This window comes from Sardina pilchardus, chromosome 11, assembly GCF_963854185.1.
Source record: "Sardina pilchardus chromosome 11, fSarPil1.1, whole genome shotgun sequence".
NCBI lineage: Eukaryota > Metazoa > Chordata > Actinopteri > Clupeiformes > Clupeidae > Sardina > Sardina pilchardus.
The window spans coordinates 31312999-31338780 of record NC_085004.1 but is presented as its reverse complement, the minus strand read 5'-3'; the positions used below and the strand labels follow the sequence as shown (position 1 = coordinate 31338780).

The following is a 25782-nucleotide window of genomic DNA, read 5'->3' as shown; positions in this document are numbered from 1 at the left end:
GTCACGCACCCATCCACTAACCTATGTCCCTGCTATTGAAATCAAACATCAGTCTAACTGTAAACAGTGGCAGAGTTTTTAGGAAATAGACCAAAGTCTGGATTTGTTTATTTATTGTATGGTCGGACTAATGAGATGTCGGACCAATGGCCCTCTTTTTTTCGGACCAATAGAATGTCGGTCTAATGGGATCTCTGGTCAATGGTTAATTTTCGGACTAATGAGATGTCGGACTAATGGCATGTCGGACCAATGATACGGAACCATTAAAATAGCCCCACATCATTGCATACCCTTCACCATAGCTAGAGATGGTATCCGCCGTTCATTCCGACATACCAGCACTCCGACATTGACGTCCAATTGTCGTAGTAGAGGCATGTCTCTTTATGGGAATAGGTCCCACCACTCCGACATTTTTTTTTTTCATGGTCGCAGTGGCGGTATTTAACTTTTTTTTCAAACAACGTGCCATTCCGACATGAGGTCATTAATAGGCTATTAATGTCATAACTATATCCAATTGTGTAAAATATAGATTCACATTTAAAATGTCATTGTGAAGACTTCTTGATATATTATGTGTCTGTTGCGTGCGCGACTCGGGGAAGTGAGAGCAGTTCTGTAGCCTACATGGCAAGTTGTCATTATTCGCGGACTAAGTGGAGCTGAATCAAGTTATTATTTTGCTGTCACTTCGTCTGTTTTATGGCCTAGAAGGTTGTATTTGGTATCTGTGGATAGCTCTAGCTCTCCTCTTTTATCTGACAATGCAAGCCATATCTTTTTGACCACGGTTTCACGAGTCAAACGAAAGTAGCGGTAGCCGAAACTATATTTTGTTTGTCACTTCGTCTGTTTGTACAACCCCTGGCAAAAAATATGGAATCACCAGTCTTGGAGGATGTTAATCCAGTTGTTTAATTTTTTAGAAAAAAGCCAGATCACAGACATGACACAAAACTAAGTTCATTTGAAATGGCAACTTTCTGGCTTTAGGAAACATTAAAGGAAATCAAGAAAAAAAATAATTAATCAGTAACAGTTGCTTGTTTTCGACCAGCCAGAGGGGAAAAAAATATGGAATCACTCAATTCCAAGGAAAAAAATATGGAATCATGAAAAACAAATTGACAAAAGAACACTTCAACGCACCACTAGTACTTTGTTGCACCACCTCTGGCTTTTATAACAGCTTACAGTCTCTGAGGCATGGACTTAATGAGTGACAATCAGTACTCTTAATCAATCTGGCTCCAACTTTCTCTGATTCCAGTTGCCAGATCAGTTTTGCAGGTTTGAGCCTTGGGATGCAGCATTTTCTTCAAATTCTACTACAGATTTTCAATTGGATTGAGCATTATCGAAGATGTAACGATCGCCGTCTCCCCAATGCCTTTACCTGACATGCAGCCCCATATCATCCAACGACTGAGGAAATGTGCATGTTTTCTTCAGGCAGTTGTCTTCATAAATCTCATTGGAATGTGGATATAACTAGATGAAAGTCATATTCAGTGATGAATCGCGTTTCTGCAATGGGCCAGGTGATGATGCTGGAACTTTTGTTTGGTGCCATTTCATTGAGATTAATGAGGACAACTGCCTGGAAAAAACAAGGTCATTGATGATATGGGGCTGCATGTCAGGTAAAGGCATTGGGGAGATGGCGATTGTTACATCTTCAATAATGCTTATATTATTATTTATTATATAAAGTTTATATTGACATTTTGGACACTTTTCTTATCCAATCAATTGAAAGGATGTTTGGGGATGATTACATCATTTTTCACGATGATAATGCATCTTGTCATAAAGCAAAAACTGTTGAATTCCTTGAAGAAAGACACATAAGGTCAATGTCATGGCCTGCAAATAGTCTGGATCTCAATCCAATTGAAAATCTGTAGTAGAATTAAAGAAAATGGTGCATCCCAAGGCTTCAACCTGCAAAACTGATCTGACAACTGGAATCAGAGAAAGTTGGAGCCAGATTGATTAAGAGTACTGATTGTCACTCATTAAGTCCATGCCTCAGAGACTGTAAGCTGTTATAAAAGCCAGAGGTGGTGCAACAAAGTACTAGTGGTGCGTTGAAGTGTTCTTTTGTCAATTTGTTTTTCATGATTCCATATTTTTTTCCTTGGAATTGAGTGATTCCATATTTTTTTCCCCTCTGGCTGGTCGAAAACAAGCAACTGTTACTGATTAACTAATTTTTTTCTTGATTTCCTTTAATGTTTCCTAAAGCCAGAAAGTTGCCATTTCAAATGAACTTAGTTTTGTGTCATGTCTGTGATCTGGCATTTTTCTAAAAAATAAAACAACTGGATTAACATCCTCCAAGACTGGTGATTCCATATTTTTTGCCAGGGGTTGTATAACACAAAAGGATCGATGTGTTTGGTATCGATGGAAAGCTCTGTTTCTCGTCTTTCATTTGATATGCTTGTCATGTCTGTACGATGCCTGGTCCCGGAGTAATTTAAGCGAGAGCAGTGGCTGCGTTGGTGAACGCAGAGCAATATAGACTGTAAATATGATATAGGCCTACTTTGATTTAAATTTATGATTATATTTTATTTTCATACTTGATCGTACGGACACGTGTCTAGTCTCGTTGGAAAGCCCCGGTTCTGCCCTTTCATGCAATGTAGGTCTCATCTCGATGTGACTAATAATCGTGGAGCAATGTAACAGAGAAGAATGGGTGTGTTTTTTGGTGCACTTTGCGCCCGTCGGGCTCAGGGTCCGTTAAATTGACTTGGAAAAAAATAGGATTTGTAAACTGTCGGAATGGGGGTACTAAAATGTGTCGGATTGGCAGCATGTCGAAATAGTAGCATGTCGAAATAGAGGCATGTCTAAATGGAAGCATGTCGTAGTGGTGACATGTCTGAGTGGCAGCATGTAACCGCTAGAGATAGCCTGTTAGTCTGTTTGATGCCCATTGAGCTCAATGCAAATCAAACAGGCTAGTAGGCTAACTGGTAAAGCCACCAGGACAATCTCTAGCTATGGTGAAGGGTATGTGATGATGTGGGGCTATTTTAATTCCATGATATAAAGTTTGACACTGTAACCGTTCTCGACAAATAGTAAAATGCAGTTTGCAGTAAAACTGCTAAATAGCCAAAAGTTGGTGCCCCATCTGTCCTTTGGTGCCCTGTGGACAGTGCGTGATGCGTGTGGTGGGAGCGGCAGTACTGGGAGTGTGTTATTTTCCTTATTGATCAGCAGAGCCAGATCACTATTGTTCTTCTGAAGTTTACTTTATATTACTTTATTAGTAGGCTTGGTTAAGCGTGCAGCGTGACTGATCACTAATGTTCTTCTTAAGTTTACTTATTAGTAGGCTTGGTTAAGCGTGCAGCGTGACTGAGAAACATCGCTACCTCGTTCTAGCCGGTGTCTGGCACGTATGGGTGTAGTGCCATAAAAGCTAAAAGCAAAGCGAGACCGCAAGACTGTTTGATTGATGCCAGCGGCTTGCCTGACTTAATTTGCGAGGCTGTTTTTTCGTTAAGGGGAAGCAGATGACTCCAAAACTTACGTTAAGGTAGGCTACAGTAAATTAAGCTTTAAAAAAAACCCACAAAACACCTGCATAGTTTCCCCATTACATTTAGTTAATGGTGGGCTTGATCCAACAGACAACTCACAGGTCTCCTGACTATAATGTTGGCCTTAACAGAAGCCTGTTCATTGAGCATGTTTTAAAAACACTAGAACCGGTAATCACAGCAGATGCACAGTTACATCACAACAATTTTCCCCATGACTTTGGCGCCCCCCTCTGGCATTGCGCCCCTATGTGCTGCACATGTTGCACACACCCTTTTAGCGCCACTGGTCTGTGTGTGTTAGCAGATATGTTTGTGTGTGTATTTATTCATTCATTCATTCGTTCAACCTTCATTTATTCTTGGAGGTTCATTGAGGTTACCGGTAGACCTCATTTTCAGTGAGGCTGAGATAACAGTAACAATGAAATAACAAATATTTTATAATTGAGATATTAATTAAGCTATTGTATAATAATTGTGGTAAAAAAGAACAGGCCTTGGCCTATGAATAAAAGACAATAAAATAAATAAGAAGACATGCATAATATTATAGAGGAGGAAGGGAAAAATAAAATACAGAAATATTGACAGTAAAATAATAACAATAATAGAATAGCATTTACATAAAACAGGTACAATTTGACATAGGAAGGTTTGTGATTACAGATCTGAAGTAGAGAGTTCATTTTTAGATTACATTGAAGATTATTCCAGGAAGTAGAGGCACCATAACAAAAGGCCGACTTTCCCCAACTCAGAACGATGCTTGATCAGTCATTTGGTCTGTGGTTTGGTCAATTTCCCACTGGTTAACTTAACCTGAGAATGTCCTGTTCACCACCAGGGTCACAGAAGTTGGTAGTCTGAATAACTGGCAGAGACGTTAGATTGAAATATTTTTTTTATCAGAATAAATATACATGCACGTCAATGGTTATAGCAGCAGGGCATCACCAAGTATAATGCTATTATCCTAATGGCAGGGTTACACTGCATTGGGCTTACTGTAGAGGGCAGGTGACAAGCCTATGAGGTGAAACCTCTGATTCAAACCACACTGCAGATCAAAACAAAAAGGTGACTTATCTAAACTAAGTAACACAGCATGCATGCAATAAGGAGTAAACTACAGTAATACCATCAGAGGAGACACTCAAACATGCGTCCACTGCAGCCCAGCAAGAGAGACAGAGCAACATACACAGGAGAAGCCCACTTGACACATGCAGTATAAAGCAACAAAAACAATGAAAACAAATGATAAGACAAAGCAGTAATGAAGCAGCAAGCACCCCATACCGTGCATGCACACTCATGCAAACAAACACACACAACCACTACAGACACACAAGCAGGTAGCCACCACCAGGCTAGCTAGCAGGCATGCACAGAACCGCATTGGAAGGGCCGCAGAGAGATGCGGAAGTCGCTCCATGCAGCAAACCTCAACAGAAACAAAACGGCAAGACTGTCACCACAGCCGGATACCAAACAGACCCTACAAGGAGTACAGAATCATCATTCTAATGTTATGCTTCATTTAAGTAAATCGAAGGAAATAAAGCTAAAACCTACCGCGTCACAGCTAACGTCAGAGGCAGGAAGTCTGGACAGCGCAGTACTCTGTGATGCGGCTGTAATTAACAGATAAAGGTAAACGGAGTACACCTACCTAAGCTGAAATGGATGACCACACCGGGGGAAGAGCAGCCGTATGAATACCCAGCCAGTCGTTTAGCGACAACTGTTACTGAAATGTAAACAAAAGCTCTGACCTTTCCGACACATCAGTGTACCAGCGAACATGCCACAAACAAAGACTCAAACCTACCTGGAGCAAGCGGTGGAAGGACACATAGCCAAGCGTCAGGGATAGGCGAAAGGTCGGCCAAAGTCGTCCCTGGACAAAGCGGACGTCTGCCCTGGATAGCCCAGCTCCCCTTTTTTATGGAGCAAGCTGCCAATTACCCACTTACGATTAGGCGGGGCAGGAGTGAGACACAGCCAACTATCACCAGACATGGGCAGTATTTCAATTATATGTATTTTAAATACGTATTTAATTACTTTAGTGTATTTTGTAATTTGTATTTTGCAGGATTGGAAAAAATCAAATGTAATTTGTAACAAAATATTTTGAGGGATTGTATTTAGAGTATTTCAAATACTTAAATACTTAACAAAAATCTGTCATTTTCTCCCTCAAATTAGCCAAAAATCCATCACTCAGTTAAATATAGCCTCTTACCTATAATCATGACAATATATTATGCTTATCATAGTCTGGGAGCCAAAGGTCAAAATCTTGGTGAACCTGGTTTTGTACGTTGTTTTTTTTTCTTCTTTGTGGTCTCTTGTTGCCTAGGAGTTACTCAGTAAGAATAGGGAGGGTGACCGGTGATGTCTCTTGGGCTCAAGCCCAGCTTGGATGTAGATGAGATGGCATTGACTGGAATGATAGCTGGCTGGTACATAACTGTGTAATACTTTAAAAAGCTTTAAATTGATGAAGACCACACCGCTACTACAATCTTTAAGCAACCTCTGTACTTTGAAACATTCTGTAAATTCAACCTCATTGTTGTCTAGCTCTGAAACACATAGGCCTGAGCACCCATCTCAACATGCGTATGTGTTTATGTCCATTTTGATCCAATTTGACTGCTTTGCTATTTTATTCCAGCCCACCCAGATGTAGCAGGCTAGAACCAGCCTTGATTTTATGTCACCATGTAGACAACTTAAAAGCATTAGATGTGTCTTTTCTGTTGTCATCATCTGTTGAAAGTTGACTTCAGGAGCTTGAATTGTCAGGTGTGTCAAGTGCAACAAGACTAAAATTTGAAAACGATACAGATAAGACACTGAGGGAGAACATGACATGAACCCCATGACCATAACCTTTGACATGAGGATTTATGTAAGGGATCAACCAAGGCGTCCTGATCTGCAGAAATAATGGAGGAGTTTTCACCACCCAGTTAATTAATTCTGTTTATTGAGACACCTTACAGGATGTTACTTTATTTGTCCCCGGTGTTGTCAGTCATGTATGAAGGCAAAGGCATGCATTTATAGAACAAAAAGGGAAATGCTGTTCAATTTAAAAAGGCTAACCTGTTCAATCTGTCGTACTACTTTCATTGAACATGGAAAATCATGGGGGTAGTTTGCTTTATCACAGTTGATTCCACTGTTGCAAAGCCTGCTTGTTGTCAGTTCAATCATCGTTTATATTGATATGGGATGCTGATTACATTTTTTTACTAGATCTACGTCATGGGTAGCCTGGCTCCGCCTTCCTACGTACTTCCGTTCAGTTTTCATTTCACTTCACTACGTAGTCTGGGTCTGCGGTATATTCACAGGTTTTCTCAAGACAAAAATGTGCAGGTCCAATCAGCGAACAGAGGGAGTAGCTGAGAACGATGATGTTGAGGTCGCTAGTTTGAGCATGTCTCCTCGCGACCAAACGTATAGCGATTGGTTATGGCAGATCTGAGTGGCTCTGGGCAGATCCAATTGTTTTAAACAATAAAGTGTCCGCATTCAAGGAAATTCATGCTTGGCAATGGAAAGTGGCCAGACTCTCTGTACATTATGAATGTACGAGAGTATGGTAGGACCAGGCTTCAGCCCAAAGTAAAGAATTTAGGCCTCTGTCAGCCAATAAAAAAATAGGATTTCTTGTAGTTTATTTTAAAAGTTGGTATACCATGATTATTGTGGGGGTATTTTTGTATTTTCTAATTACTAATTACTTGTATTTTAATTAAATACATTTTTCATATCAGTATTTTGTATTTTATTTTGTTACATTTTCTAAGCCAGTATTTGTATTTTGTAACAAAATAGTTTTTGATGTATTTGTGCCCACCTCTGACTATCACCATGGTCTAGGTAAGGACTCGTCCGCCTACAATCTACCCTTTCCTTTTGAGTCGTCGTCCTGACGATGAATTAAGTAAGGGACTGACTCCACCACGACCCAAGACACTATAAACTTAAGAGATTGGATTGGGAACATTCTCTCTCTATTCCCCTATGGCTTGCAGTAGCCGGTTAGGATTGGAATGCTTTCCAGCTGTTGCGCACATTGTCCGTCGCAAACCCACCTCAGTAGCTACAGAGGAAGATGCGATGAGACAAAGTTGGTGAGGCTATGGGCCTCTCTCCACCGTCTGGGTCAACAGGGATGGGTGGGACAAGGTTTACTAGTGGCCTCGTGGAAGGTTGAGGTGATCCAGGGATCAAAACCAGCAATGCATCACTATCGTCATCATCCACATTGTCACCAGTCTTAGGTGGAGCACATGGTGTTTGAGGGCCACCTGGCAGATTGTCGACCGCAGGTTTTCGTTCAACACACACCTTTAACAGCGTACGATGAACATGCTTTATTTGTTGTAGGTTACCCACCAGTGTTATGGTATAAACAGAGCCTCCTTGCGGAGTTGCCTTCATGACCTGATGTACCACTCGACTCCACAGGTCATGGATCTTTCTTGTGCTGGCCCCGTACGGCAAGATCTCTCAGATATACCCTTTGACCCTCCTCCAGTGGTGCATCACGAACATTCTGGTCATGTCGGGCCTTACGACTGTCTGCTGCCACCTGTAGGCATTCCTGTGCCCCCTCAAACGCTACCTGCAGCCGAGTTTGGTGCTCCAGGACCCAATCATGCACTCTCTCGACCGTTGGCTCTTGGACCTGGCCAAACAGAAAATCAATTGGAAGATGCGGTTCCTTAGCCTGACTCTCGCCAGACCCTTGTAGTTCCGCCATGCTCCACCAGAGGCGTTTCGCTGAGCTCCACACAAGGGTCTGGACGCGAGGGCAATCCAAACCCCTGGCGGTTGCTCAAAAAATGAGCAACCAATCAGGAGCGCCGAAGCGAGTGTTTGATTCAAATAACAATGGCGGCACGCAGCGAGGAGTCTTGTGCTGACATTGATTCTGCTATTTCAACCGTTTTGTCGGAACTATCGAGTATTCATTCTTTAAAAGATTAACAGAGAATAGTTTTAGACATTTATTGGTGGCAAGGATGTTTTTACTCTTCTTCCGACCGGGTTTGGCAAGAGCTTGAAGAAGCCGAGCACGTCATTCAAGATAACAGGCAAGTGGTTTATCAAATCACATGCGAGGATGTTTTACAAGGACCCGCCTTCAGAAATACATACCCTATCGAGAAGTCCCAGATCCTTGTGTGAAGCAGACAGCGAACTGCAGGATCTGGCGAAAGTCAGGTTAGCGGTTCCTGGCCGAACATGAGATAGAAAGGGGATTCCCCAGTCACTTGATGAGGGGTGCTGTTGTAACAAAACAGCACCTGGGGGAGACAGGATACCCAGTCTCGTTTCTTAGAGACGGGCAGAGTACAGAGTAAGTATGAAGCGTACGGTTAAAGCACTCGCACTGGCCGTTTCCAGCTGCATGGTATGGTGTAGTGTGAAACTTTTGTACCCCATACAACGTACGTATATAGTTGCTGGAGGAGCTTCTCCCCTGGTCTGAATGAATCCGACCAGGCACCCCGAACTTGAACCATCCCCCCACAAGGACTCTGGCCACAGTCACCGCCGGCTGGTCCCTAGTTGGTACTGCCAAGGTGTACTTGCTGAAGACATTCGTCAACACTAGAATGTTCTCATGGCCAGACATAGAGGGTTCTAGAACTGTAAAGTCAATGGCGAGAATTTCGATTGGGTGAGCAGCCAGCAAGTGGCCCATAAAGCTGCGGATGGCTGGTTGAGTGTCCTTAGCCAGCTGACATCTCTCACACTGTTGGCACCAGCGTACTTCATCTGCGGACATACCTGGCCAATAGCAGCATAGCCGCAACAGTTCAGTGGTGCGCTCTATGCCATGGTGGCCGTGCCAGAGAGTAAACTCTCCAGTTCAGAATGCGTGGCATGTTGCCGTGACAGGCCCACCCCTTTTGGTGTTGCACGTTCCCCAAGGGGGGAGATCCCGCCCCGCTGTGTGATTCAACTGAACACCAGCTTCGCGAGCCAGGCGCATGGCTCTGGGATCTCAATAAACAATTCAGCTCTTTCAACCACAGCGGGCACGAGCTGTGCTAATTTACATTCCGAGGTTCCCATTTCCAAAACCATTGGCCGCTTCAAATAGCCTACAGCGGTGAACACAATGGTATACCGAACACTGAAGGACACAGGTCAGATACGTATGTAGTTGATAAAGTCGTCTAATTAGAAGTCCAAACTTTTTTCTTATAAAATATCGATAAACTTTGATTTCGTATAGCGCTACATAAGCCCATTTTCAGTTATAATTACGCACAAACGCTCCCACTTACTGGCACCCTTTAGCCTAATACTTCGCAGTCTTCTAGCTTTGCGTATTATGACACTGGTCATCAAAGGGGCAAATTACATTGTTATGTAGTGTCACAAACTATATGCTCATTAAGTTGATCATGATAATAAAAAGAAAAGTGAAAAGCATTTGGCATAAGCATTTGGCTGGTCTAAGATTCCTAAGAAGCCTGGCCACCTGCCAGCAAGACTGTTCTGTCTGGACAAAACCTTGTCCTGGCCAGCATGCCACATGTTTTTGAAACTGAAGTCGTTCCTGACCTAGTTTTCCCAATTTTCCCAAATTTTGAAATTCTGTTTGGGGTTATGGAAGTATCTATCTATCTATCTATCAAACAGAAAACTGATTTATAAGTAAGGTGCGTCCACAACCCAAACAAATGTAGCCTACATTCTGGTTAAGGTGTTGATAACACTCAATACACATCTCGAGTGTTATTACGGAGGAATTGAGTGCTAAAACAGAAGACTTTACCTGATACCCAAACCTCCTCATCCATCCAAGAGCAACTTTAGATTTACAGTAGAGAAGAGTGTATAGCACCCCCCAGTGGTATAGCATAGAAATAATTCACAACAAAACATGTTTTTTCATTAAGACAATCTTCAATAATTTAACGGACAAATGATGACATTCTACAGTCTTCTCTAATTTTTAGTGATACATTAAACATAGTGTACTTTATAAGGTCACAAAAAATTACAGACATAATAGATTTTAGACACAGTTCATGTGACAGATGGACTTAATATTCATTGGGGTTGTCATTATTCACTTTAGATTGTACCTAAACAGATCATGTTGATGATGCTCAAGCAGCCTGGTTTTCCGTAGAATCAGAGCTGAACAGTCCTACAATTACATGGATGACATTAAATAGGAATATATACAATTTTATTGACTTCCAGAATTGGCCAAAATAATCTACGGTATACTACCTTTGGGATAAATCAGCTCGATCCGTCGTGTATGCCCATTGTGGCAGATCACTTTTTCCTCTTTAGTGCTACTGTAAAGAACAGATAATGGCATCAGACAATGCTGTTGATTTCCTCTACAAATAAATATACAAAAGTTTGGGGTCACATACATGTAGATATTTCCTTGTTTTCTGAAGAAAAGCTACGTCTTTGGCTACTACATTAACACCTAATCAATCAGAAATACAGTACAGACAGATTTTATGTCACCATGTAGACAACTTAAAAGCATTAGATGTGTCTTTTCTGTTGTCATCATCTGTTGAAAGTTGACTTCAGGAGCTTGAATTGTCAGGTGTGTCAAGTGCAACAAGACTAAAATTTGAAAACGATACAGATAAGACACTGAGGGAGAACATGACATGAACCCCATGACCATAACCTTTGACATGAGGATTTATGTAAGGGATCAACCAAGGCGTCCTGATCTGCAGAAATAATGGAGGAGTTTTCACCACCCAGTTAATTAATTCTGTTTATTGAGACACCTTACAGGATGTTACTTTATTTGTCCCCGGTGTTGTCAGTCATGTATGAAGGCAAAGGCATGCATTTATAGAACAAAAAGGGAAATGCTGTTCAATTTAAAAAGGCTAACCTGTTCAATCTGTCGTACTACTTTCATTGAACATGGAAAATCATGGGGGTAGTTTGCTTTATCACAGTTGATTCCACTGTTGCAAAGCCTGCTTGTTGTCAGTTCAATCATCGTTTATATTGATATGGGATGCTGATTACATTTTTTTACTAGATCTACGTCATGGGTAGCCTGGCTCCGCCTTCCTACGTACTTCCGTTCAGTTTTCATTTCACTTCACTACGTAGTCTGGGTCTGCGGTATATTCACAGGTTTTCTCAAGACAAAAATGTGCAGGTCCAATCAGCGAACAGAGGGAGTAGCTGAGAACGATGATGTTGAGGTCGCTAGTTTGAGCATGTCTCCTCGCGACCAAACGTATAGCGATTGGTTATGGCAGATCTGAGTGGCTCTGGGCAGATCCAATTGTTTTAAACAATAAAGTGTCCGCATTCAAGGAAATTCATGCTTGGCAATGGAAAGTGGCCAGACTCTCTGTACATTATGAATGTACGAGAGTATGGTAGGACCAGGCTTCAGCCCAAAGTAAAGAATTTAGGCCTCTGTCAGCCAATAAAAAAATAGGATTTCTTGTAGTTTATTTTAAAAGTTGGTATACCATGATTATTGTGGGGGTATTTTTGTATTTTCTAATTACTAATTACTTGTATTTTAATTAAATACATTTTTCATATCAGTATTTTGTATTTTATTTTGTTACATTTTCTAAGCCAGTATTTGTATTTTGTAACAAAATAGTTTTTGATGTATTTGTGCCCACCTCTGACTATCACCATGGTCTAGGTAAGGACTCGTCCGCCTACAATCTACCCTTTCCTTTTGAGTCGTCGTCCTGACGATGAATTAAGTAAGGGACTGACTCCACCACGACCCAAGACACTATAAACTTAAGAGATTGGATTGGGAACATTCTCTCTCTATTCCCCTATGGCTTGCAGTAGCCGGTTAGGATTGGAATGCTTTCCAGCTGTTGCGCACATTGTCCGTCGCAAACCCACCTCAGTAGCTACAGAGGAAGATGCGATGAGACAAAGTTGGTGAGGCTATGGGCCTCTCTCCACCGTCTGGGTCAACAGGGATGGGTGGGACAAGGTTTACTAGTGGCCTCGTGGAAGGTTGAGGTGATCCAGGGATCAAAACCAGCAATGCATCACTATCGTCATCATCCACATTGTCACCAGTCTTAGGTGGAGCACATGGTGTTTGAGGGCCACCTGGCAGATTGTCGACCGCAGGTTTTCGTTCAACACACACCTTTAACAGCGTACGATGAACATGCTTTATTTGTTGTAGGTTACCCACCAGTGTTATGGTATAAACAGAGCCTCCTTGCGGAGTTGCCTTCATGACCTGATGTACCACTCGACTCCACAGGTCATGGATCTTTCTTGTGCTGGCCCCGTACGGCAAGATCTCTCAGATATACCCTTTGACCCTCCTCCAGTGGTGCATCACGAACATTCTGGTCATGTCGGGCCTTACGACTGTCTGCTGCCACCTGTAGGCATTCCTGTGCCCCCTCAAACGCTACCTGCAGCCGAGTTTGGTGCTCCAGGACCCAATCATGCACTCTCTCGACCGTTGGCTCTTGGACCTGGCCAAACAGAAAATCAATTGGAAGATGCGGTTCCTTAGCCTGACTCTCGCCAGACCCTTGTAGTTCCGCCATGCTCCACCAGAGGCGTTTCGCTGAGCTCCACACAAGGGTCTGGACGCGAGGGCAATCCAAACCCCTGGCGGTTGCTCAAAAAATGAGCAACCAATCAGGAGCGCCGAAGCGAGTGTTTGATTCAAATAACAATGGCGGCACGCAGCGAGGAGTCTTGTGCTGACATTGATTCTGCTATTTCAACCGTTTTGTCGGAACTATCGAGTATTCATTCTTTAAAAGATTAACAGAGAATAGTTTTAGACATTTATTGGTGGCAAGGATGTTTTTACTCTTCTTCCGACCGGGTTTGGCAAGAGCTTGAAGAAGCCGAGCACGTCATTCAAGATAACAGGCAAGTGGTTTATCAAATCACATGCGAGGATGTTTTACAAGGACCCGCCTTCAGAAATACATACCCTATCGAGAAGTCCCAGATCCTTGTGTGAAGCAGACAGCGAACTGCAGGATCTGGCGAAAGTCAGGTTAGCGGTTCCTGGCCGAACATGAGATAGAAAGGGGATTCCCCAGTCACTTGATGAGGGGTGCTGTTGTAACAAAACAGCACCTGGGGGAGACAGGATACCCAGTCTCGTTTCTTAGAGACGGGCAGAGTACAGAGTAAGTATGAAGCGTACGGTTAAAGCACTCGCACTGGCCGTTTCCAGCTGCATGGTATGGTGTAGTGTGAAACTTTTGTACCCCATACAACGTACGTATATAGTTGCTGGAGGAGCTTCTCCCCTGGTCTGAATGAATCCGACCAGGCACCCCGAACTTGAACCATCCCCCCACAAGGACTCTGGCCACAGTCACCGCCGGCTGGTCCCTAGTTGGTACTGCCAAGGTGTACTTGCTGAAGACATTCGTCAACACTAGAATGTTCTCATGGCCAGACATAGAGGGTTCTAGAACTGTAAAGTCAATGGCGAGAATTTCGATTGGGTGAGCAGCCAGCAAGTGGCCCATAAAGCTGCGGATGGCTGGTTGAGTGTCCTTAGCCAGCTGACATCTCTCACACTGTTGGCACCAGCGTACTTCATCTGCGGACATACCTGGCCAATAGCAGCATAGCCGCAACAGTTCAGTGGTGCGCTCTATGCCATGGTGGCCGTGCCAGAGAGTAAACTCTCCAGTTCAGAATGCGTGGCATGTTGCCGTGACAGGCCCACCCCTTTTGGTGTTGCACGTTCCCCAAGGGGGGAGATCCCGCCCCGCTGTGTGATTCAACTGAACACCAGCTTCGCGAGCCAGGCGCATGGCTCTGGGATCTCAATAAACAATTCAGCTCTTTCAACCACAGCGGGCACGAGCTGTGCTAATTTACATTCCGAGGTTCCCATTTCCAAAACCATTGGCCGCTTCAAATAGCCTACAGCGGTGAACACAATGGTATACCGAACACTGAAGGACACAGGTCAGATACGTATGTAGTTGATAAAGTCGTCTAATTAGAAGTCCAAACTTTTTTCTTATAAAATATCGATAAACTTTGATTTCGTATAGCGCTACATAAGCCCATTTTCAGTTATAATTACGCACAAACGCTCCCACTTACTGGCACCCTTTAGCCTAATACTTCGCAGTCTTCTAGCTTTGCGTATTATGACACTGGTCATCAAAGGGGCAAATTACATTGTTATGTAGTGTCACAAACTATATGCTCATTAAGTTGATCATGATAATAAAAAGAAAAGTGAAAAGCATTTGGCATAAGCATTTGGCTGGTCTAAGATTCCTAAGAAGCCTGGCCACCTGCCAGCAAGACTGTTCTGTCTGGACAAAACCTTGTCCTGGCCAGCATGCCACATGTTTTTGAAACTGAAGTCGTTCCTGACCTAGTTTTCCCAATTTTCCCAAATTTTGAAATTCTGTTTGGGGTTATGGAAGTATCTATCTATCTATCTATCAAACAGAAAACTGATTTATAAGTAAGGTGCGTCCACAACCCAAACAAATGTAGCCTACATTCTGGTTAAGGTGTTGATAACACTCAATACACATCTCGAGTGTTATTACGGAGGAATTGAGTGCTAAAACAGAAGACTTTACCTGATACCCAAACCTCCTCATCCATCCAAGAGCAACTTTAGATTTACAGTAGAGAAGAGTGTATAGCACCCCCCAGTGGTATAGCATAGAAATAATTCACAACAAAACATGTTTTTTCATTAAGACAATCTTCAATAATTTAACGGACAAATGATGACATTCTACAGTCTTCTCTAATTTTTAGTGATACATTAAACATAGTGTACTTTATAAGGTCACAAAAAATTACAGACATAATAGATTTTAGACACAGTTCATGTGACAGATGGACTTAATATTCATTGGGGTTGTCATTATTCACTTTAGATTGTACCTAAACAGATCATGTTGATGATGCTCAAGCAGCCTGGTTTTCCGTAGAATCAGAGCTGAACAGTCCTACAATTACATGGATGACATTAAATAGGAATATATACAATTTTATTGACTTCCAGAATTGGCCAAAATAATCTACGGTATACTACCTTTGGGATAAATCAGCTCGATCCGTCGTGTATGCCCATTGTGGCAGATCACTTTTTCCTCTTTAGTGCTACTGTAAAGAACAGATAATGGCATCAGACAATGCTGTTGATTTCCTCTACAAATAAATATACAAAAGTTTGGGGTCACATACATGTAGATATTTCCTTGTTTTCTGAAGAAAAGCTACGTCTTTGGCTACTACATTAACACCTAATCAATCAGAAATACAGTACAGACATCACTAATGTTGTAAATGACTATGAGGAGATGGCAGAGTTTAATTCAACATCTACTAAAGAATCCACCCTGGCTCCAATCCATCCTATTATCCAATGAGAAATAAAGGCTGTTCCACATGAGAAATTGAAGAAACCAGAGATTTCATGCTACACTACGCGCTACTCCCCTCACAGAAGATCATAAACCGGGTTTAACTAGAAAAGAAAAAAAGATGAGAGGGCACACAGTGCACAACTGAGCTAAAGACCAAAGACATTAGGCTGTAGTTTGAGAAATAGATGCCTCACAGGTCCTAACTGGCAACTTTGTTATCTGCAAAACACCAGTGTCACGAAGTGACTTCAGGATGCTGGCCAATAAAGTACAGGCATGCAAATCTTTTGAAACACCATTATTTTAGCTATAAATTATGCTAAATGGCAAAGTGAGTCAACAATCCTTCCAACTATATGAAAGTTTCCTTTCATATGACACCTTATCCCTACATAACACAGCATCTGTCATCTAGGCATACCTCCGATACAATTTTGTAAAAATATTTGTTATAAACTGAGTAGTTACATTTGTGAGATTTCTTCATGTTGGCTGAGACCAATATTCTGTGACCTAAAGCTTGTAAATCAATGTTTCTAAAAGAACAAATAGAAGTCCTGAAAGCTGAATTAGCGAAGAAAACAGGAGGAGAACTAGATAATGGTGAAATGTTGAATGCAAACTGGTATTTTGTAAGAAGTAATCTGTTATGATTTGATCAGTGTTAGAGGTCATACCTGTCACTCTTGCCTGATCCAGAGGACTCTTCCCAGTCTTTCCAATCTCCCCACCGAAAGTATCCAGAGCAGCCATACTCCTTACAGGGACTGTGGACATGTTGGACTAGGCCAGGCCACTCCTGGGCCAGCTGATCCATCTTACGCATGATCTCTCGGACCATCTGCCAAGACTTCTTTATTTCTGCAAAGTCCATTTGTAAATTAACTTAATTTACATTCAGAGTAACATAAATGAAATATTATGCCCTCCTATGTAGAAATGTAACTAAGTGAGTGGAGCTCGGCATTCATTTCTTTGCTGTATTATCTGTTACAGACAACGATGAACGAAATGACATACCGTTTTTGTCTGTCTGTTCTTCAGTTCTGCAGCGGATGTTAATGTATTGGTCCCCCTCCACATTTTTCACTTTAACTAGCGTCTGAGTTTTCCCAGAGGTAAAAAAGCATTGGTCTTTCCCCACCCAGTTAGTGGGATACAGTGGACAGGTCTTGATGACGAGTCTGCAAAGACATGAGACTGTTAGATCACACTCAAACATGCTAAAAGACAAGAATATGTGTTCAGTTCTTTAGCTGGACTGTTATGGGAATGCATATACAATCCCTGGGAATTTACAGCAGCAGTAATATACAGTATATGTTGGGTATTTGGCTATTTGTTGGATGACCTCACCTGTGGAAAAATCCATAAGGAATCTCTGGGATGAAGTATATGTGAATGTTGAGGTCACTCAGCTTATCCTCCCCCCACCTTTCAAAAACTCTATCATTGTTCTGTAGATAGCTGGGGAACATGCAGGCGCTGTCAGGGTCGTACACGATGGGGTTAGAGGCCTTCCACCTTTGGTTGGGGTGGAACTCTGGGGCTTCGGGATTGAGTGGGCTTGTTATTTTAGTTGGTAGACACACTTCAAAGTGCTGAAGGAGGCAAAGTAGGCTCCCTGGCCTATTGCCATTGCCTACAATTTCTTTAACAAGGTCTGGATCATCAAGGTCCAAAGATTCAAGCTCTTTCTGCACCAGGATTGATATGGCTACATTGTGTAGGGTGGCTTTGTCCTTATAGTCACTCAACCAGGTCTCCCTGTGCTTGTTCAGGACCTTCATGCGACGCAGCTGTTGCATTGTGATGTCTTTAATTTGCTTTTCCAAGTCATGTCTTATGATGGCCTGTGATCAAATAAATGATTTGGTTGACAAAATCCAGTATAAAAAATGTCCGAGACCTTAAGGCTAGATGAGAATATGCTAGTGATCATTATTGCTATACATGACCGATGTTGTTCTCTACATGTTCATGATATAACAGATCAGACAAAATCAGTTGTCATATTAAACTGTAATTATGAGTCTCTCTTTGAAAGACGCAGTTAGAGTTTCCCTCACAATTCTGCACTTACCTTAAATAGTGTAATCAAGACAGATGGCTTCAGAAACACATCGTCTTTTAGAGACTTAATTTCCTCATACCAAACAATTACCCCGATCCGGTGGAAGTAACGTAGAATGCACTTGATGTTTTCTGGATCCAGTTCCTTTTGACTGATATATATATCTAACAGGTCAGAAAGACTCACTCTTCCTGCAAACATTTTTACACATTTTTAAAAATGCCTTTCCGTTGATCAGAGGAGAGACATGCGTATCCATTTGTATCATCTTTATAAACCAGACAGAAAGAAACAAACCATGCTGAGGTATGTCATCTTCTCTGAGGAGATCTTGAATCTCTTTCTCTACTTCTTGATAGATCCCTGGTAGTGTCCTCTCAATGCTTGGAAAGTTTTCCTTATTTGTGACTTCCTTCAGAGTGTGATCTTGGAACTTCAGAATATCTTCAGGTTTGGTGCAGTCAACAAGCAGAAGGTCAAGTACCTACACAGCAAACATGCACAATTGTTGAGAATGAAAGTTGATTAATCTGTTGATTTTTTTTTTATTAATTGTCAAGTTGTTTAATAGATAAAATGTCAGAGATGTTCACACCTAAGACATAAAGTTTAATGTCATAGCGGAAAAAGTAAAGTAGAACATTGAAACTGTGAGCCTGTTTAACCAATTAATATAATTGGTGATCAATTTAATAGTTGACAACTAATTGATAACTCAATTAATTCTTTCAGCCCTAGTATGAAGAATGATGAAGCGCCTGAAGGGGAAAAAAACATGTTACCTTTAGCTTGTAGTGTGTAAGCCTACTAAGGTCATTCATCTGGTCTGAGTAAAGCGAGGGGTCGTCTGATTCCTGTAGCGTCTTTTTCAGTTCCTGTAAAGTTTCTGTCCTATCAGTTAGCATTCTCTGCAGCTCACTGTTGATATGCTCTTTCTTGCGGTCAACGTCCATTTCATCCCAACACTGGTCAACATGAGTTCCCACTGGTAAAACCACAGAGTCAGGGACCCGCAACTGGATATTGCTAATCCAAAAGCTCACGTGCTCCTCAAAGGACTGGGGGTTTGAGGGGTCATAGCTGAAATATCCAAGATTATATCAAAGATTATGTACTATTTTGCTTTACTATTTATTTGTTTGTTGGTTTGTTTGTTTGTTTGTTTGTTTACAAGATCTGTTCATTTGAAGAGCAAGCCTTTATCTTATATGGTTAATAATGAAAATTGAAATCAAAAGCTATATACCTTGACAAATCAATTGCGAGGATGACAAATGCCTGGGGGGTTATGAAGACATGGTGGGTTATGTAGTACTCTTCTTGTCCAGCAAAATCCCAGCAGAGGAAACGGACACCTCCTTTTTCTACCTCGACAATTTCAATGCCCACAGTCCTGTCAGCTACATCGACTTCCACTGGACTGGAACTCTGAAAACTGCGACAGAGTGTGGACTTCCCTGCCATTGATGATCCAAGGAACATTGTCTTGATGGTCTTGACTGTCACTGGGGATGAGCTGGCCCTTAACATTGTGAAATAGGAGCGAATGTCTTTTAAGCCACCAATACAGATGTCCTCTGGTGGCTTCCTAAGTGGGTTGCCAGTGGCCTTGAACATGATCAGATTCGTAAATAACTCCTCAGGGAGATCTGTCAGCCTGTTATTTTCCACATACAAATTCTGAAGTTTTGGAACACCCACCAGGGCTTGCAGATCCTTCAAGTAGTTGTTTGATGCATTCAGGTAATTGAGGCTTTGGCACTGGTTGATGTCAGACGGGAGCTCTGTTAAGCGGTTTGTGCTTAACTTGAGAAATTCAAGTTGTTGTAGACTTGGGAAAACATTCTCAGGTATACACTTGATGATGTTTTGATTGATGTACAATGTCTTTAAGTGATGGAGTTTTCCAATCTCCTCAGGAAAATCTGCCAATTCATTTCTGGACAGAATCAGCTCTGTAAGGTTAACAAGCTGAGAAATCCCACTGACCTGTTTCAGTCTGTTGCGCTGTAAGTCAACCTTTGTGATGATCTCGCTGTTATCAAAAATTGACTTGGGAAGTGACTTCAGTTTCCTCCCAGCAAAGTCTCTGTCTTTTTTCCCCTGCTGGTTGTGACCTAAGCAATGCACTTCTAATAATTAATCCTTCAAACATTATAACACTATAAATGTGGCAGACAGTTTAACTTAAACATCACATGCCCCAAACTAATAACATTTTGGAGGGGTATCTTTATACAAAGCTTTTTTTTGTTTGTTTTACCATAAGAGAGCATGACTGATCGGTTGTACCCTCCTCAGTGTGCTAACCATTTGTCCACTGATACAGCTCTCTTCAGATAGAACCAGCTTTAAGAGTCACAGCTGCGGTATGACATTAAAACTTAAATCTACAGTAAAGCCTAAATTAAGAGTCTGTGTGCACATATGCTGAGTATGTACGGACAATACTTACCATTTGTGGGTGGCATTTTGACAAACTTGCAAGCCGGTGCGAGTAACTTCCTGTATCAGTCGTATTGAGCTCATTTAGTTTCACTTCTTCCTGCTTTGGTCTAGAGGTGGGGCTGTGGTACTATACAGTATAGCAGATAATGGGATAGTAACCCTTTATGTGGCACAGATCTGCTGAAGAATAGTCATACTTGTCCATGCCAAGCACTTCAAAAGGTTAGGCTATTATGAAAGGTTAGTGAATGTTTATGTGCTGGTTTCAGTCCCTTTTCTGAGACCAGGGGAGAGGGAATTAAAAAAAAAAAACGTCCTTTATTTACAGAGCAAATAACTGATGTATTTATTTCAGTTTGAGTTAATTTACTCAAACTAAGCCTTGGAATCACTGTTCATCTTCTCAAGAAATTAAATCAGAAACAATATGTATCTTTTATTTTTAGATACAAAAACACACCATACAAAAACATCAAACATCAATTTGACAAGAAGAACCAGTCATGTGTGACTGGTGCATTTTAGCAACTGCAGAAAAGAGAGACACCATTTCCTTTCATTTCCCTGGAAATCATGATGTGTCACTGTCACGTGATTTCTTAGGTCATCCTCATGTTTGGTTTAAGCATTCAATAATGTGTTTGCTGCCACCTGCTGTCCATTAGCAACACCCACAATCTGGACCACCACAGGGTTGCCGAGGTATTCCACATCATTAATATAACCTAAACATGACAAAAATATACTAAAGGCGACCATTCCTTCAGAAATATATCACATTGTTACGGGGAAAGACACAAAGCAATTTACCAGACCAGTCTCCATCTGATCTTTTTAATGCTGTGATGAAACCGCTCACTGCATGTCTGAGCCTCCTCTCTGATGACAAAAGAAATAGTAGAATTAGATTGGTAGAATTAGAATTTACAATGAGAACAGGTACACCGAAATTAATATCTGACAGATGTTTAAAAGATTTACCTTCCTTTTGTGTCGCATTTCTGGGGAGCAAAGGTTCTGAATATTTGAGCTGCTGCGTGGGTCATTTTTGTCACATGGTACTGTCAACTTCAGGAGGTATTTGGGAACATGCTGGAATAGAAAATCCATAATGTCAATGCATCAAGGCCTTTGTTGATATCCCATTGATAAAGGAAAAACTGATGGAGGAGTTTACCTGTGCACTGGGGCTCTGGTGACTTGAACCTTTACTTGCTTGTGCACGGAGCCGCTTGCTGTGCCTGGTACCTATTGAGGCGGAAGTTGAAGTCAAAGTAGACAGACGAAGTCTACCTGGAGTTGGAGCAGCTTCGGCTAATAAATATGCCATTTCCTCATCACTCACACCCGTTTCCTCAGCCAAGAGGCCTCCATGGCTATCTGTACATTCCTGGCACATCCAGTCCTGTGCTGGAACTGCACCCAGTCGAGGGGTCAGACATGCTGCATGGTACCTACAGTAAAGGTAGAGGCAACGGCCATTGGAACATATTAAAACAACTTTGTAATGACAGCTAGTTTGCATTACTACAAATAATGTATTTCATATCCTCAAATGAAGAGCAAGTTTTTCAACTTTGTAGAATGGAAAAAAAAACATGCTATCAGTGTGACTTGACCACTTAAAGTTTAAGCTATGATTATTGACCGAAGGTATAAAAGTGCAAAAAGAATCGTATTGATGGTTATTATGAAGCTCATCGATCAGTATTTTGTCTGCAAACACAAATAAGCTGCAAACTTTATTAACGTTGCACCAATACTTTAGGTCTCCACAACAAATAAACAAGAACATATTAAAGTTGACCGACTGGGATTTAGCAGACGCTTCTATACAAAGTGACACAAATTTGTAATGGCCGATTCGGGAATCAAACCGAGACCACTCATTTACTGCTGCTCACCCATGTCGTAGAAGTCAATTATCGATTGTATAATTCGATAACCGAGCAATTTATTTTAAAGCAGCAAAGCTACCCCCAAACAATATGATATTCGGTTATAAATGCATATTCCAGTCTACCAATTAAGCCAAAATATTGTGGGTTTGATACCACTCATCGCGTGTTAAGTTGCTTGAGACATGGGAAGAAATGCCACACTAAATGAATAGATATACTGTAGACAGATGGATTGTTTTGCTGAAATGCTCCCCTTACCCTGCCTCACAGGTTGAGCACATCAGCAACAGATGGACAAAGTCCGACCGCCCACACTTCTCACAAATGACCTGCTGGTCCTCTGAGACATCCTCCTTTTTATTCAATGGCATCTCGACTTTCACCTAAAGACATATGACCACACAACATAAACACAACACTTTCACCTAAACACAAATGACCAGCTAATCAAATAAAGAGAAAACACAATGAAATACAATTTTCCATGCTGACAGCAGTGATATTGCAAAATACTTGGGCCTGAGAAACACCTCAAGGAATAATCAGATCTGGCACCCTACCGTGTTTTTCACTTTTCCTCCTGGGTGATCCATTTGGTATATAACATTAAACATAATTCGGTCCACTGGACAGGTATTCGTGTTCTGAAAAGTGTATTGTATACAGTAAACGCAAGGGTTAAAAAACAGCCTACTGCTAAACATTTGTATATTCAACTTCACAATATGCTTGCCTTTCAAAATAATGAAATACTTACCCTAGACCATTCCATGATACAGTCGAGACAGAAAGAGTGGTCACAGTTCTCTGGTCTGGCCACTTGTTCAACTACATCGCTCAAACAGATGAGACATCTTACTGGGTCTGTTGAGGCCATACTGAGGAATTCTTCCCGAATCTCTCTACGCACTGGTACCAGGATTAATTAACAAGGACAAATTAGACCTGTAAATAATTTGCACAGTTGTACTTTCCATTTACATCTTACAAACATTTCAGAGTAGTAGTCAAATGGCAAGGAGTCAGTAGGCAAATCAAATGAGATGGTCAGTTCAGCTACTTGTAACCTTGGACAAGTCTGTGCTTAATATGAAAAAAGACTGATCTTAAAAATCCCAGTAAAGATAAGCAATTAAAGCAAATAATAAACACCGGGATGTTTACTGGATGTTTAATGGCACACTTTTGTATTCTGTAATATGCATGAATGAAAACAATGAAAATGCATGCCAACTTAAGTTGTTTATTGACAAACAACAAAACTCCCTTGCGCTACTCACAGTAACACAATACCCTGCTCAAATACCAGAAATAAGGGTAAACAACACAGAGAAATGAAGGATGAAAGTATGTGTGGTTTTTGCCCATTTTCATAGGACAAAATGACATGTGGTGTAGGTAGCCAGTACCAGAAAATCTATATGGAAAACTGATCAATATCCAGGCTAATCATTTAGTAAACAGAGTCATAGATAAATGATCCTTCATCGATATACACTTGGTTAATTACACTGTTATATTTCTGCTTATTCATTCTTGCTCCTGATGAACTATCTCTTCTAATGGCCCATGATAGGCTACAACATTGATAGCGGGGACCCTACATGTTCATGTACTAAGCCACACAGTTCCTTGCTATTAACCTGCATATAGCCTGGAAACCAGCCTGAATTTAACCCCACTAACAAAATTGAGGTCTGTAAATTTGGTCTGAACAGCAGAATAAGGATGTTTTGGTTCTCTGTAAAACATTTAAGGTACGTTCTCTTGTTGCTCTGATTGGTTAGGTCGATCAAATTGAGTGCAGAGGCATCCCCCATGAGTGGTGAAGCACACCCCTAATCACGTCCAATCAATCAGAGCCAATCCTATATTCCCATGATAACTCAAATATAGCCAATTGTTAATTAACTATTGTAGCCTATTTAAAGAAAAAAAGACTGATACCAAAGGCATACAACGTTTAGAGTAGGCTGTAGGTAGGCTAGGCCTAATTATTTTACGCAAACAAAGGGGCATCTGGGGGCGCACAGGTAACGTTAGGCCCATGCCATGCCATTGCGGTGCAAGTAAAAGCTGCATCGCCATACCGAGGTTGAAGATCACATAGAAAGGAGCTGGCTCAAGTGTTATCAAAGTACTTACTTAATGAAAGCACATTGTGTATTATTATAGCGATGCTTTGTGTTCACTTCTCAGTTCTGGCTGGCTATCATTTCGTTAACTATAACTAACTTTTTGACGTCATAACACACAAGCTTAAATAACACTTTCTTCCATTAATGCCATACAAACTCATGGTTCAATCAGAGAGGGCTAAAGCGGATAGTAATGAAGGATCTTTGGTTCAGTTCTAACTTTGTCTTCCATCCTACGAAGTTTGTGGGCCTATTCTACAGGTGTGATTTTGGACTGTTAAACCGAAGTAGTATCAACAAACAAGCCTATCTTTCTTTGCACAATGCTTGGACAGTGGCAAATAACTTACCCCGTGAGCTAGAAATGTTGTATTTCACAGTATTTCCACAAACAAGTAGACAGACAACAACCTGTCACCACGAGACCGAAAACATAATTAATCGCCATGCACTAAACACCTTTGAAATTGTTCCTGCGAAACCTTTGTTTACTTTTTCTTCCTCTTGTTGTTGTTGTAGGCTAAAGGAGAGTGCATACCGCCACCTTCCGAAATGGAGTGGGAGTTCATATCTTTTTCTGTCTTTTTTTTTTTTTTTTTTTCAGTTTTGTGAATTGTGTGTGGATTTTGATAACACAGTCTAGTTTACAAAATTGTATTTTAGCAACAGGAAAAAAACTGTAATCAAAAAATATCTCTTTAAGATGACATTTAGCTTCAAATATTCATATTCAAGATGTTGAATTAGGCCTACATAGTACAATACAAGGCATCCCATTTTCATTTATTTATTTGCAAACAGAGAAATATGTCATTAATTACATTTGACAAATATTAATACTAATAGGTTAAATATTAAGTACCAAGTATGAGAGCCAAAGACACAAAAACACAATAACTTACACATAGTAACAACCAGAAACAGACAACAAGGGAGGATAGCGTGTGTGTGTGTGTGTGTGCGTCAGTGATGCGCGGGCTGATCCAAATCGAGCGGGCGACCGCGGTCACCCGCGGTCACCCGCGGTTATGGGTCAAGAAAAAATATTTTTAATGATATGCGGGTCATGTTTGGTCGGGTCGGTAAAAAAAATAAATTGTCATTTATATCGTACATAATTGTCTTTAGAAGAAAAAGACATAAGTTGCAGCATTCCCACTGAAACGCGATTCTATCCCCCACATTTTGTCACGAACATGTAGAAATGCACTTGTTGTTTCTGCGTAGACAGAC

At 41.3% G+C, this 25782-nt stretch overlaps 2 protein-coding genes across 6 annotated transcripts; both read right to left on the bottom strand.

The window, feature by feature from the left end:
• Nucleotides 1-6372: 6372 nt before the first annotated feature.
• Nucleotides 6373-20651, bottom strand: LOC134095715 (malignant fibrous histiocytoma-amplified sequence 1 homolog). Of its 3 annotated transcripts, none has more exons than XM_062549383.1 (11): nt 20518-20651; nt 19309-20179; nt 18845-19142; nt 18360-18546; nt 18072-18253; nt 17345-17841; nt 17009-17172; nt 16666-16849; nt 15655-15725; nt 10851-15568; nt 6373-10764 (listed from the first exon to the last, which is right to left on the bottom strand). In XM_062549383.1, the coding sequence occupies exons 1-10, from the start codon at nt 20531-20533 to the stop codon at nt 15528-15530; spliced, it is 2511 nt and encodes an 836-aa protein (XP_062405367.1). In that variant the 5' UTR covers nt 20534-20651; the 3' UTR covers nt 6373-10764; nt 10851-15527. The 3 variants fall into 3 exon arrangements, with proteins under 3 accessions (XP_062405367.1, XP_062405368.1, XP_062405369.1); XM_062549384.1 differs by having other exon boundaries at nt 15655-15722; XM_062549385.1 differs by lacking the exon at nt 20518-20651 and having other exon boundaries at nt 19309-19846; nt 20052-20180.
• Nucleotides 20652-20933: 282 nt separating this feature from the next.
• Nucleotides 20934-25042, bottom strand: LOC134095546 (PHD and RING finger domain-containing protein 1-like). 3 transcript variants are annotated; one of them, XM_062549153.1, is made up of 7 exons: nt 24900-25042; nt 23169-23320; nt 22972-23055; nt 22670-22794; nt 21688-21964; nt 21492-21602; nt 20934-21389 (listed from the first exon to the last, which is right to left on the bottom strand). In XM_062549153.1, the coding sequence occupies exons 2-7, from the start codon at nt 23286-23288 to the stop codon at nt 21366-21368; spliced, it is 741 nt and encodes a 246-aa protein (XP_062405137.1). In that variant the 5' UTR covers nt 23289-23320; nt 24900-25042; the 3' UTR covers nt 20934-21365. The 3 variants fall into 3 exon arrangements, with proteins under 3 accessions (XP_062405137.1, XP_062405138.1, XP_062405136.1); XM_062549154.1 differs by lacking the exon at nt 24900-25042 and having other exon boundaries at nt 20934-21235; nt 21321-21389; nt 23169-23356; XM_062549152.1 differs by lacking the exon at nt 24900-25042 and having other exon boundaries at nt 23169-23356.
• Between the last annotated feature and the right edge of the window lie 740 nt (nt 25043-25782).

What these genes read in the sequence shown, in the direction of transcription:
- LOC134095715 (XM_062549383.1), bottom strand. An exon ending in CCTTATGGATTTTTCCACAG is followed by an intron (nt 17,173 to 17,344) that starts GTGAGGTCATCC and finishes ATGTCTTTGCAG; the next exon opens with ACTCGTCATCAAGACCTGTC. An exon ending in GGATCAGGCAAGAGTGACAG is followed by an intron (nt 15,726 to 16,665) that starts GTATGACCTCTA and finishes TGTTCTTTACAG; the next exon opens with TAGCACTAAAGAGGAAAAAG.
- LOC134095546 (XM_062549153.1), bottom strand. Translation starts at nt 23,288, where the DNA reads ATGGCCTCAACAGACCCAGTAAGATGTCTCATCTGTTTGAGCGATGTA. An exon ending in GTATCATGGAATGGTCTAGG is followed by an intron (nt 23,056 to 23,168) that starts GTAAGTATTTCA and finishes TACACTTTTCAG; the next exon opens with AACACGAATACCTGTCCAGT. An exon ending in GAGGAAAAGTGAAAAACACG is followed by an intron (nt 22,795 to 22,971) that starts GTAGGGTGCCAG and finishes ATATGTCTTTAG; the next exon opens with GTGAAAGTCGAGATGCCATT.